Here is a 14574-nt window from a genome sequence, read left to right on the forward strand (position 1 = left end):
GATTTGCAGCTGTATGCTTCTATAAGACTTTCCATAACTGATCGCATGTTTTTATCTAAAGAAATAAAAAATTCTCAAAAATATCAAATGACATTGAATCGTTATTTTTAGCTTTTGGTGTCAAATTTAGCTGTATATCGCTTAAGGTTATTAACCAACAATTGAAAATGAAAAATGTTTAAGATAAAATATAAAAACTAACTAAGCCAATCTTTTAAAAATTCACTCTGAACGGTATTCATATATTTTTCTGTTGGTCACTATTTTTGCATAGTAGGATATAAAACTTTACACACGCCGTTTAAAAGGTATAACCTTCCTTATGTATTTTGCCACATTTAAGTACGTGACACTTAGGCATATTCTAATCTTTTTCAGATCAGTGTGTTGATGCATAAGCTAAATGTTATCATTTGTATCTTGAAAAAGAGCCATTTTAATATCCAATTTTAAGTTTAGAATAAATGGCCACAACTCATAAACCATACATTAAATTTTGTTTTAATTCGCATACCGTTGTCCTTTACCAACGATATTAATTTTTCAGTTCCTCAAAGCGCTCATTATGGGTGATTATACATTATCATTTTCATTGAAACAGGAATATAAAGAAATTTTGGTCTACTCTTACTAAAATATGTATTAGAGCATAACTAAATGGATCGAAATCAAAATAATAATCTTAATTGACTGCTTTACCTTCTTCTCTAGATTGAACCAGAAAAGTCACAATTTCTGGCTTCTCTTTCTCCAAGTATGTTGTAAACCTTTTGAAAACATGTTCATCTGTACACATTATAACGTCTAATCTGCCATCACTTGTGAAAATATCTTGCAATTTCTTTGATTCTAACATATCTTCAAGGAAAGCTCTGTTTCGGCTAATGTCATCTTTTGTCACTTTAATATCAAAAAGAAACTATGTTGAATGCTTAATAGAATCAGAAAGTACCGTTGATGAGATAAATGATATTATATGCCAGTTAATCTTTATATTGTAATACTTTAAAAGCTTGATAGAGGTAAAAATTCAGAATTTATATAATTCTATGCTAAGCACGTCGTGACTGAGGGGTTAAGAACGTTGGCTTCAAACCACTAACCCCTCACCGCTGTGGGTTCCAATCCAGAGAGAGATTTGATTCTATCATGTGCGGCATCTATCCAGTTAGCTTTCGGAACGATGGCATTTCTACTCAGGCTGAAATAATGCATGGAAAGGCACCTGTGGCCTTTCATTACCGGTAAAGCTTGAATGTCGCCATATGACATATACTGTGTTGGTGCAGCGTTAAAACCAACAAAAACAAATTTTCGGATACTTTAAAATGAAATTTCTGTTTGAAAACAGAAAACATTCTTGATTTAAATAAAAAAAGTAGTTGGTTCAAAACAAAGTTATAAAACCTTACCAAACTGACCCTGACGCCTTGAACTGTAGAGATAATTTATGATGGACTTAAGATTAAGTCGCTGCAGTTCCGACGTAAATTTCTCGATAACCGTCGAATCACAATTTTTCAAGAAATTCAAAAATAGTTTGCATCTCTTCTCACGTGAATTTGTCTCCACAATCTGCTCTCGAATATCCTGGTCTGACAACATTGTTACAAAAAGCATTGGCTCCATCTCTTGTAAAAGAAAGCTTTCGTTTCGCCGTATGTCATCTTTTGTTAAACAAATATCTGAAAATGTATTAAGCCTGCTTTAATGCTATTTAATTACGTCATATATTTGTTATCCTTATTATAATCTTCCAGGAGTACTCGAGTTAAAATTAAGGGGAAATCATGCACTTCATATTTTTGTCTGCAATTGCTACAATAGAATTGTTCTCTAAAATTATATTTTACCACCAAAAGACGATCAAAGAAATAAAATTAAGATACTTCTTTCTTGTTATGTATATATGTGTATACGTGCATTCTAATTTGTTTGTGCATACGTTAGGTTTTTTTTTTATTTATTATTTGTTTCTTGGTTTCTTTAGGAGTTATGCACATTGGTATCTGGTTTGAAAGGAGTAAATACAAAGTTGAATCATTTGTTTCTAGTATGTGGTTCAATAATAGTTTTTACCTGCTGACTCTTCTGTTTTTATTAAAACCTTCCTGAGAAGTTGTTCTTGACCCGTATCTACTAAGGCTTCACCAAATAAGCACACTTGTATGTCGTCATTTTCTGATTTAAGAATCATTCTTAGAAATGCTTCAGTCTTAGATGGCTCCGATTCGTTGCGTTTTTTATTCTTGTCATCATTTAAAGTCTTATAAACGTTTGCCTTTCTCTCATTTGTTTCACTTTTGTCATTATTTAGTGTATAGAAATCAATGAAAATTTCTATCATTTTTTCTACATGTTTCATTTCTTTTTCCAGGAATGTAAAATGTTCAACTATCTTCTTTTTGGTTAACTTGCATGCACATTTTTCTGAAACAACAAGTTTTCTAATCAGTTCGAACAATATCAAATTTTAAACGTTTGCTTTATAATATCATAGAAATTGACATGATATTGTGTTAAATGCATGTGTGCATGTATCTTTTCAGTCATTATTTAAAAAGACTCATAAGGTCTTTCTGTATGCTTCAGAAAATTACAATTAAAGATTAAAAATGATTGAAATGGCCCCGTAAGATCTATGGGTCAAACCTTGCATAGAAAAAGAGAAAAATCGGTCTTTTTTCTATTGTTTGTATCTGGGGTGTTTTGAAATAATAATTAAGTCGATATATCAACATACTGTAATATTTCGCATTTCCCTTAATATGTTCCATAATTTTCGTGCCTTTGAGTTCTGCTGAAAGTTTCTCTAAAGGTGGACGTTCATTTGTAACCATGAACAATATAAATTGTTTGCATCTTTTTTTCTCATCTTCTTCTTCATCGTTTATCATATTAGGTGTCCCTTTACTACTTTGAAATATTTTACTGTAATGTTTGGGTTCCAGGTTAGTCTTGAGATAAACATAGTTTCTTGCAATGTCTTGTCGACTGATAACAAAATCTGAAAACAAAAAACAATGTTAATGTTCTTGACCTCTGAATGAAACGTTATTTTCAATTGAATTTACCTCTTCAATAAGTTTTATGCAAAATCATTAAATCATGTTAAAGTCTACCTCCTGATGATCAGTCTACAAAACATATGTAGAGTTTCAAATGCCACGAACTAGTTTTATTGCACAAAAATAAACTTGTCGGTCTCTGCTGCTAAGGACTCGTAAGCAGATAAATACACTGTTCTTACACATTTTAATGAGTAAGTTCGTACACCTTTCATAGCATGAATATTTAACTATCCCGGTGTGGGCTATTTCAACACGCAAGCAAATTTAATTGGGCTACTTCAACACGCAAGCAAATTTAAATAGGCTATTTCAACACACAAGCATGTTTGAATGATAAAAATATGATATACAATTTTTGTCCCTTTGAGTTCTACTAAACGTTTCGTTTCTCTAGTGGTGCATGTTCATTTGTATCCATGAACAATATGAATTTCTTACACATTTTAATGAGTAAGTTCGTATACCTTTCATAGCTAAAGTGGCTACTGACTAAAAAGTGTTAAATACAAGATTTTTTTAGGATTAGCCACACATTTCGGAATGCAAATAAAATTATTGTTAATACGGTTATGAATGCCATTCTAACATAATGTTGGAGTCAACTGACAATTTTTATCATATTTCAAGTACTGGTTGAATGAATAAGTCGTCTTAATATCCATGAATCTTCGGATAACTATAGTATTTGCTTACCAGGCCAGTTTATTTGAATTTTTAACTTCACTTCTTTTACTTCTTTTCTCTTAAGATTATCAATTTTGCTGCGATCTATCAGTTCTCTGACCCATCGTTTTAAGAACTTATCAGAATCTTTGCATTTCTGTAGAAGAAGCATGCGCGACTGTTCTGACATGCATTCAAATGTTATTTCGATGCATGAGAATATTACATTCTTTACTCCACAATGGACATCTTCCGAAATCTGTAATGTGATAATGTTTATTCATAATTAATGCAATTACTTTCAAATGTAAAATATGATTTCAATGTCAAACAAAATGCAAATAAAATAAATTCGTATTCGTAGTAGCAAAATATAACAATTTAGGCAAAACTTAATGAAAAAGACTCAAAGTAAAATGATTGCTAATTTACAATTTACCTAATTAAGACATTGCAGTTATTACATGTTATTTGGTTACTATTTTCATTATTTTTAAATTTAAAGTAAACAACGTTCAAATTATACCATTTCTACCAGAAAGTCGCTCGGTTGTGGAGAATTTTGCTCAACGATCATTTGTTCAATATCCCTGGCTTCTTCTGCTGCTCTTTTTATTTCAAGCTTTATGCCTGTCTCACCTATATCATCTGATAGTAATGAAAAAAATACTCATACGATTTTAAATATATCTTGAAGGTAGTGTCAATATTTTTAAATCAACCTAGCAATATTCATAGACAAACGCTCAAATGATTTTCAAATATATTAAAAAGCGATATCATTCTGGATTGATATGTAGATAGTAACTCGCAATAACATTCTCTCCAGTCTTGTGGTTAATACATAGGTAAAATATATAAGTCTCAGTTTCAAAATGGTGTTATTTACTATTATAATACTTAATAACATCCCAACCTTGCATTTTTCATTGTCTATGTCTTTATACACAGTGCTATCGATTAAAAAAACTGTTCCATTAAGTCTAAAGAAGTCAATTATTTTATGAAAAATGTGTTATATCATCGTTAGAGAATTATAATATTGCTTTTTCATTTATATGAATAAGTATGCATACAGTTCATAATTGAATTAATTAATCAGCAAAGCAAACCTTTTCCAACTGCAACCTCCTTCAAGACTTGCATTTCTATTACTGGTGAGTTGATGTCTAAAAGAAAACACATAGTAACGTATTTTTTTACATTTTGTGTGTGTCATACCATTTTCTTGAATTGGTTTTATGATTTTTTATTAAATAAATCATGTCAGATCCTGTGTGTAAAATATAAAGATTATATTCGGATCTAAGCCATTATCCTGACATCAAATTGCAATATACTTTATCATGCATGTTTTTCCTTATGACACGATTCTTGTATACTGTCAATTATTGATTAATATGGATTATTTTTTTTCTTCTCAAACATTAAGGCCAAGACCAGTTATCCATTTCTTTTTACAGGAATTGTTGAAGCAATATATTATTTAATTTCATTATTAAGTTGTAAAACATATTCTCGAAGCCACGGACGTCTTCTACAATCTTTACACACTTTCGGTGGAAATAAATAATGCATCATGCTTGGTTTGAAATGATTGTAAATCAGTTAATAAAAACTAATCTAGGACACAAATTGTTGTAATAGAAAAACACTATAGATGTTTTAAGTCTATGGGTTTTATCTAATATTAAAAGAAACCTTCTAGCCTAAACAGCTTTCAAGAACAGTTGGTTAAAACAATATTATTTCTTCTTCCATATTTTCTAAAAAGACTTCAATACATAAATTAAAACCAGAAAGGAGTAGAACGCTCGAACCTTGAATCAGTTGTTCAGTTTTACTTGTTATCGGAAACTACATTCTACCTTCTTTTGTCATTTTAAAAAAAAATATACAAAGTAGTAATATAAAACCTACCTACACAAAAAACAAAACATTTTTCTCTATTTTACAAACCAACTATCATTATAGTTACCTGTAGTTGTATCCATTGATAAATCAGTATCGTTATCATAAGCGAATTTTAATTCTCTAGGATATTCAGATTCTATGATAGAATGGAACTCAATAAAATGATTCTTGTTCTTTCGAGAGATCGACTCCTCTAACTCTTTTAGTTTGTTGCTACTTGGTGAGGCATCAATAATTGACTGGTGTTCTTTGAACGTTAGAATGTCTTTAACCAGTAGTGTATCAATGATATCCAACAAGTCTATTTCATCCCCAATTTGTTTTAAAATGTTGGACAAGGTTTTAGTCCACGCTCTGTCTTCTGTTCTAGCTGTTATATCGTCTGGTGAATCAAGTATTTGAGGTTTGTCAAAATCACTAGGTTCTGAAATTAAAATGTGTTACCATTACCTTTCGTTCTGAATCCTTTATATGAGAAATAGGAAATATGTTCATAAATGATTGTAAAAATATTTGAAAGTCATGTTTTGTATCAGATAACAATAAATGACCAACCAATATATATATACTACCATTTTGTATACTTAGGTGGCTAGTCTGATTTTCTCTCGAATGTTGTTTTAGACAAATAAGAGAAAGCATAGCCACGTTAATCATTGACAAATACAAGTACATATTGTTCCTCAAACCACCTAAGTCCCCAAATCTATGCATGTTAGTCCGTCTGTCCCTTCTAATGAGGCGGTTTTTATGTAATTTTGGCTACTCCATTGTTCTTTCTGTTGTTATGTCAAGCCACATAAAAGGTACATAGTCACGTAAAATCTTCCGACGGAATTAATGGCATAAATGTGAAAGTACAGATTCTATTTCACATGAGCCAAATAAGAATCCAGATGTTTGCACGAACAAACAGACGAACGAAAAGACAGACGGACGGGACGGGCAAAAACTCAATATGTTTCCCAAAAGTTTAAGGAGATATAACATAGATACCCACTCTATACATCAAAATGTTTTTAATTCATATAACTATTTTTATGTGTATATATAAATGGCATGTTTCTTTAAGTCATTTGATTTTTACACTTCTTTAAATACTTTTATTATACTTTTTTTCTACTAAAGTTTCCTAAATATATTTGCTGTTTTATAAGATCTTACCTTCAAAGTTGGCAAAATCATTAACGAGATATTCATAGTTTGCCTTTTTAAACGAGTCTAATATCTTTGTAACAAACCGTTCTTCGTCACGTGCCTTCCTAGACATTTTTACTATTGATTTAATGAGTTTGTCGCACTTTTCCATTCTGTGGTTCAATTCTTCTATAAATTCCCGATGACTTTTTGTAATCAAGTCTTTCGAAAATAAAATGTCTGCAAGTTCGTCTGGATATAACTGACTCTTTATTTTCTTGTAATCTCTCTGAAGAAACCTTATCAATTTCCTGACGGAATATTTTGTCTAAAAAATTCAATACTATCAAGTGTAAGAGTAAATTGAATCATAAGTATTTTATATGTATGTTATATGAAATTGTTCAGAAAAAAACGACAAAATAGAATGTTCGACTTTTTCAAGATATTTGTTTCTTAATACTGATCATATTTAAACTTCCGCAAAGAAATCAATGTTTGAATCATAAACGCGTATAATCTATACTGACAATTGGCAGTATAGTGCTTTTAAACAATTTTTAAAATTCGTTTTAAACATAAAATGTGTTTTATGAGTTTTAGGTTCATAATATATGCTTACATGTCGACCAAAAAAAATGCGATTCTAATTTGGTATCTGGTGCAAGTTTGGTCAATTTAGCATAATAATTAAAAGCTGAAATTAACAAATACTTTGCCCGTGATTCAAGCATAATGAAACTTGAGATATTTTGTAATGTCTCCTTTATTATCAAATTATGCCTTTTGTAAATCGATTTAAATTAAAAAGATAAAATAAGTTTGAGGACCGCCTTATGCATTTTGTGTAAGCTATATGATATAGTTTGATCATATAAGCAAAGAAACTGAATGTCAGTTTCAATCAACAACAAAACAGGCTTACCTTATCAAAAGGATTAATGGAAGAAGCAGGTGTACTATGGTCAGAGGTGTCCATTTCTGAAACCCAAAAACAACTGTTCTTAGCAAGCATTAAATACGAAAGACATATTTTCATTTGTTGCAACAACATAATTTAAACACAAAATTAGCACCAAATAGAATGCTTTAAAATAGCATTCGTATCTGCAAATTACGCACCGTTCAGCATGCTTTAAATAACAACATTATTTTCTAAGGTGTATATATCGGTAAAATATGGTGCCTGATTTGTGCTATTCGTGTTAACGCCCCGCGACCCCGCCAAGCGAAAAGTCGAAAATAAACAAGTTAAAGTGGCGGGGGCGCGCAGCGAAAACACGCTTATTTGCGAGGGCGCGGGGCGAAGTTTAATAAATAAAACTGTTTTAACATAAATTTTGGTAGGAATCAAAATGTAGCATTCAGCTAACAATTCACAAATGCAAAGTGACGATGCTACTCAAAATTTATGAAATATGTTTACAAAGTTTATCCCACCAAACAATTTTTAACACATGTTTGACCAATACCTTGCTTAGAGAGCCTAATTTAAACAAGAGGGCCAAGATGGCCCTAGATCGATAACCTAACCCATCGAACTCATCAGCAATTACCTATACAAGCATAGGTTATCCATATTTAAATCGACCTAGAAATCATCAAAAGAAATTTTCAGACCAAATACCAGGATATTTGGATAAAAACAGTAGCCGATAGACTGTGAAACGATTTGTTCTACTTTTAGCTCCTGTGACCTAGTTTTTCATCCGAAACTCGAAATCATCCGAGCAATTAGCTAAACAAGCATCCTGACCAATTCTGATGAGAATTGAGTCAAAAATATGACCACTAGAGCGTTAACAAGGTTTTTCCATATTTGGGCAATGTGACATAGTTTTTGACCCCAGGTGACCCATATTCAAATTTGATCTAGTAATCATTACAACAAACTTTCACACCCACTCCCAGGATATTTGGATCAAAATTGTAGCCACAAAGAGTGTTAACAATTCTTTTCTATTTTTAGCTCATGTGACCTAGATATTCATTGGAAATGACCCATGTTCAAACTCATTCAGGAAACTACTTTGACAAGCATCCTGACCAAGTTTGATGACAATTGAGTGAAAAATGTGACCACCAGAGTGTTAACAAGGTTTTTCCATATTAGGGCGGGGTGACCTAGTTTTTACGCCAGTAAACCCATATTCTATTTCGACATGAAAATCATTTTTCAGACCAATTACCAGGATATTTGGATCCAAACAGTAGCCACTAGAGTGTGTTAACAAGATTTTTTCAATTTTTAGCTCCTGTGACCAAGTCTTTCATCCGAGATGACCCATGTTCAAACTCATGCGAGCAATTACCTAGACAAGAATCTTGACGAAGTTTCATGACAGTTGAGTTTAAAATGTGGCCACTAGAGTGTTAACAGGGCTTTACCATATTTAGGCGGTGTGACCTTGTTTTGACCCCAGGTGACCAATATTCGAACTTGACCTAGAAATCATCAAACAATCTTTTAGACCAATTTTCAGGATATTTGGATCAAAACAGTATCCACAAGACTGTGAACAAGCTTTTTCTATATTTAGCTCCTGTGACCTAGTTTTTCATTCGAGATGACCCATATTCAACCTCATCCGAGCAATTACATAGACAAGCATCCTGACAAGGTTTGATGATGATTGGGGCAAAAATGTGACCGCTAGAGTGTTAACAAACAAATGTGGACGGACGATGGACGACGGACATTCAACAATCCTAAAAGCTCACCCTAAGCAAGCTCAGGTGAGCTAATAACAATCCCCAAGATTTACTTAAATGAGTGCCTGTTTTCAAAATTTTCCTAAATTTTCTTGAAAGTATATTTGTTAATATCTTGTTAAATATTTCTAGTTTTGACTTAATTGCACTTTGAAAATGTAAGGTACCATATTTGTTATAAGATTAAGCATTATTTTGTCAAAATATCTATATTAATCAAATTATTAAAATCAAACACTTTTGTTTTCCCAAAAGAAATAGAAGAGATACATAAATAATGTTAAAAGTTTAAAAAAAAAGAAAGTTGACCCTTCTGGGGTTTGAACCCGTGGCCCTAAGTTTCAGTGTATATTACAGATTTGAATACTCTGCAAAGCGGAGGTAAAGCTTTTATTTAAACTTTAACAGGTGTCCATTTGTACAAGACAAGTTAGCATGCTTATTTTGTTTGCAGACATTGGCACCTCTGGAGTTGTGTTTTGAATTTAAACATTCTTAGTGCAGCTTTATTACAGATATTGACACCCCTGAAATTGTGCTATATCTAAACAATGCTTATCGTAGCTTACTTTTCAGAAAAAGGACAATACTTAGTTGGCAAATATTTGCTGCTCTGAAATTGTGGTTCATTTAAGCATGCTTAGCTCAACTTATTTTGTTTGCAGATTTTGAACACCTCTGAAATTGTTCTTTTATTTAAAGCATGCTAATCGTAGCTTACTTTGCAAATGATGAAACTTCCCTGCCAACTAAGCTGCACTAAGCATGCTTTAAATAAGGTAACACAATTTCATAGGTGTTGATATCCGCAAACAAAATAAGCAACACTTAGATAACATTAAATAAAAAACACAATTTCATAGGTCTTATTATTTGCAAAATATATTAAACGTGTTTTGATTAAAAGAAACAATGTCCATTATTCGATTTTGATTTTAATATGATTTTCAATTCCGATTCTGCTCGATAAATAGAGAAGACATAATATACAACTGACGAATAACGTGTAATCACCTGTTCTTTATAAACTTTCTTGTGAAAGATAAAATAATTTTAAGCATTTGTTATTTGCAAACTATTGTTTCTGTATTGTGATGAAAAAAGTCTTTATTTATACTAAGATTTAAAAATTAATGATAAAACATTTTATGGCCCAAAAACAAGTCAACGTATAATACTTTGCACCTGTTCGTCCTACCTTTTGTAAGCAATTTAAAATTCGTGTCCTCTTTTGAACCAATGGAAGAAATTGATTCTACTTTGATCTGGTCAAACAAAGTAATCCTGTGTGAAATTTAAGCTTTTTGTCCGATATGCAGCATTGCCATCAATAGCAGGAAATTAAAACTATTGACAGAACTTTTGTATTAATGAGGCGATCTGCAGAATGTTGTTTATCGGCTTCCTCTGATAAAAATTTGCCCCGCCCCGGGTCATTTGATTAGACTTATATAAGAAAACACATTAAAGTATTGCCTAATAAAACAATAACAAAAACCTTTAATAGTTAACATATAGCATTGAGTAGTTAACCTCTACAGAACTTGGCTTTGTGAAAATTCAATAATGTTTCGATAGAATTTAGTACAAATAGACTTATTTAAGAAAACACATTAAAGTATTTTTATACAAAAACAACCATGCCTAGCTTGTAGTCTGTAGCAATGCCAAGTGGACATATGCGCAAGAAACAAATCATCACCCTGAGGTAAAAATGGCTGCACCTTTGCGTCATGAATTATTTTGTTACATAGTAAACGTATCTAAATCAAAATCATCTTTAGTTTTGAATTGCAATATCCAAAACCTTTAATTTATTGACACTGAGCGAAGCATCACATTGTACTTATAATCATCAGGTTCCAAGGTCAAAATTTGCCCCGCTCCTCGGGTTATCTGATTTATGCAGACATACATTTAGGAAAGCACATTTCAATCTTGCTGTTTAGAATGATGTGCCAAAGTACGCCCCGATTTAAAGTACCTGTATTCAAAATATTCATTCTTGAGATTTTCCTTTGTTCTTTGTGTGATGATTTTACATAATGACATAAAAATAGGGAGGAAGATATATATTCAGCTTGGAAGAAAAATCCACATTACCTGACTCAACACTGACACTGGTACAGTAGTCACTATACTGTTGTTTGTAGGTCTCTGTTGGTGACAATAAGGTATGCATTTCCGATTTACTTGTTGACTCCTGGCGTTCTAAATAATATTTTGTAAAAAATAAATGTTTTGGTTTTGATTGTTTCTTAAAAAAGAAACGCCATTTTTAACGTCAAAAAATCTTTATTTTAGACGATTTGAATTGTTTGAACTAAGAAACTATAGCCAGCTTTATTTTTGAGAATAAAATAGAACATAGAAACGCTTAAACATATTAAAAGGGCCACAAAATTTCAATTACCAAAACCCACTTCTCAATATTTGTAAAAATGAGAAAAATTTAACATGCAATTAAATGTGATAGATATATATGATAAAGTTGTATGTCTTACATGGCAATTTAGATCAAAATGTCAATATTTTGCAAACATAATTCTATGTAGGTCATTTGATATTGTAATATTTTGACACATGAGATATAAATTTATGTTCTACGATGGTAAACAAGAACACTTTAAATTTCTATGCAGATTAACAAACGTTAAGTCATTTTTGTATAAATTTAACTTCTGTTTAAAAAGTCTGTTGCAGGTTTTAATCTAACTGATGGTATGCTTACTTAGATAGGTTGTCTGTAAACGGTCAGGGCTCTCTTGTGATATGTACGATGGTACTGAATGTGGAGACCCGTCAGCATGTGATACTGTTTCATCTGTTTGAATGGCCAGTAAGTTTACCCAGTCCTCTGTGACATTTTGGGATAATTCTAATGGATATTTAGAAGGGGATGATTTTTGTCCTCGCCTTTGATAAGGCATCTCCCGATCGCGATCTGGATGAAAGATAATGCTTCAACCTGTTTATCTTTCATCATAATCTTAATATATTCATAGTCACATACAACCGTTTAATCGCAAATCATATTGATACTTCCACCAGAGAAATTAACCTTTTTACATAACATCAATTGAATTTTGATTTTTATTTATGTTTCATTTTTATATATCTTTGCCAAATCCGTGTTTTTATTGGCTACTTAGCTTCTGGTAATATGACAACTTTTTAAAATAGTTAAATTATACTTAGATATAGGTGAACAGTTTAGTTAAAAAATATTTATTTGAACTCAATTGAGATTAAGTTCTTGCAACTTATATTAATCACATTCGAGTCCGCTTCCTGGATCTTACAAGTACTGGTGTCATATATATAGAAACATGGTTGTGAGTGACTTGAGTACCGCTCGAAATCATGATCCTTGGGTTAAGAGGCAGACACCCAAAGGTCACCGCCCTAATAAGGTTAACAGTTCTTCGCTTAAATTATGCCAATTAATTGCTTTGCTACCTAATTGCACAAGTTGTCATCTTCAATTGCAATTAGGACTACGAGTTGTTGCTAGATACGAGTAAGGTAATCTTCAAACACGTTTTAACAAAGGGACCATACACAATTATAATTTAACCATTTGACACTTCATACGACACTATATACTTTATTTTTTTATCTCATCGCCGAAATGGGTTTACATTGTAGCATATATGTAACCTTTTATAAATACATGAATTAATAAAAAAAAACAACAACAACAAAAACCATAAAGCACAATATATTATAAATACTTACATCTAGATGTCCCAGTTCTTTGGACAGATCTTCCTCTTGTTTGACTCATCTCTGTGGCATCTGTACTAAGCGAACTGTTGTTTTGGGACATCGTTGCCGTGTAGTGGAAGTGTTGAAAATATTTATATCTTTTAATATTGAAAAAATACTACTTTCAAAATGCTTGTTTTGAATGCTGGCATGAGAGCAAATAACACATGCACAAAGTCATTGCTTACTAGTAAAACTACCAAAATAGAAGCATAATATTTCGTATTCATGTGTGTTAAATAACAGAGATAGTCGGTGTTATCACTCTTTCGATATTGTTTTTTTAATGTAACAAGTAACCATATTAACAAGTAACCACTGTTTATAATTTATGTTTCATAAAAAAGGTAAATAGATAAGATAAAATTAAAGTGAATAATTATGTAAATGTAATTGCGTGGGACAAGTTGTGGAAAGCTGCAAGCGATCTGTATGTTAGTATTTTAGTTTTTTTTTGGTATTTTTTGCGGGCATTGTTTTAATTACCTTTAGTGAGAACTTAATAAAATCGAGATGAAGGAAATTAGAAGTTCTAACGTTTGAACATCACAGATAACTTTTAAAGGATAACAGGCAGAGCATATAGATAATTAATAACGTTTCAACATCACAAATAACTTTTAAAGGATAACAGGCATAAAGGTTATTTCTTAAATTATCAACAGCCTTTTCTAATTAGTATCATACATACATGTATATGTTTCAAAGAAACTAAGAATCCACCGCTTCTGTTCAAAGATGTTACAATAAATCAGTAGTAAAGACGAATCTGTAAATTTACCTTACTAGGAAGTTTAGCTCGACTAAGAATTGTGCTTAGCTTAGCAAGTGGTTCACCTTTGTTCGTCTCCCGTGGCATGTCGTCATTTCACTCAAACATCTACTCCCACTAACAGAAATAATCCATTGAAACTTGGAACGGCTTCTTTAATATACCTAATAAAAGTTCTTGTACGATTTACAAACATAAAATTAAAGTAGAAACGTACAAATGTAATCTTTCTAAACCGATGCACATGTTAAATATGTTTAACATATGACAGTACTTTATACAAAGAGTTAACTGTCCGTGAAAGTTTTGTAAATGGTTTTCAACTTAATTTATCTTTTACATTTTTTTAAAGTCTATAAATAATGATTGGATGTTTCTTTTTTAAAGGTTACATTGGGACGATAGCTGTGAACAAAATTATCGCCCAAGTTGAAAATTTTAAAGCAATTATGGAAAGCCCTACAAAAAACTACATTATAATATATTAATTATGATGAAATTTTAATTTTATGGTACTATAAACGTTAGCTGATATCC

General features: G+C 31.5%; 1 protein-coding gene across 1 annotated transcript; it reads right to left on the reverse strand.

Moving 5' to 3' along the window:
- Positions 1-7: 7 nt before the first annotated feature.
- On the reverse strand, positions 8-14341 carry LOC132748475 (uncharacterized; the record flags this gene model as incomplete). Its single annotated transcript, XM_060738099.1, has 15 exons — positions 14047-14341; positions 13236-13363; positions 12229-12441; positions 11601-11708; positions 7711-7766; positions 6813-7113; positions 5713-6072; positions 4847-4903; positions 4261-4382; positions 3765-3993; positions 2744-3007; positions 2080-2430; positions 1413-1685; positions 700-900; positions 8-55 (listed from the first exon to the last, which is right to left on the reverse strand). Coding segments are annotated over exons 2-15 (2674 nt in total), but the record flags the coding sequence as incomplete, so codon positions are not given.
- Between the last annotated feature and the right edge of the window lie 233 nt (positions 14342-14574).

Source organism: Ruditapes philippinarum, unplaced genomic scaffold, assembly GCF_026571515.1.
Source record: "Ruditapes philippinarum isolate M1 unplaced genomic scaffold, ASM2657151v2 ctg10649_1_1_1_1, whole genome shotgun sequence".
NCBI lineage: Eukaryota > Metazoa > Mollusca > Bivalvia > Venerida > Veneridae > Ruditapes > Ruditapes philippinarum.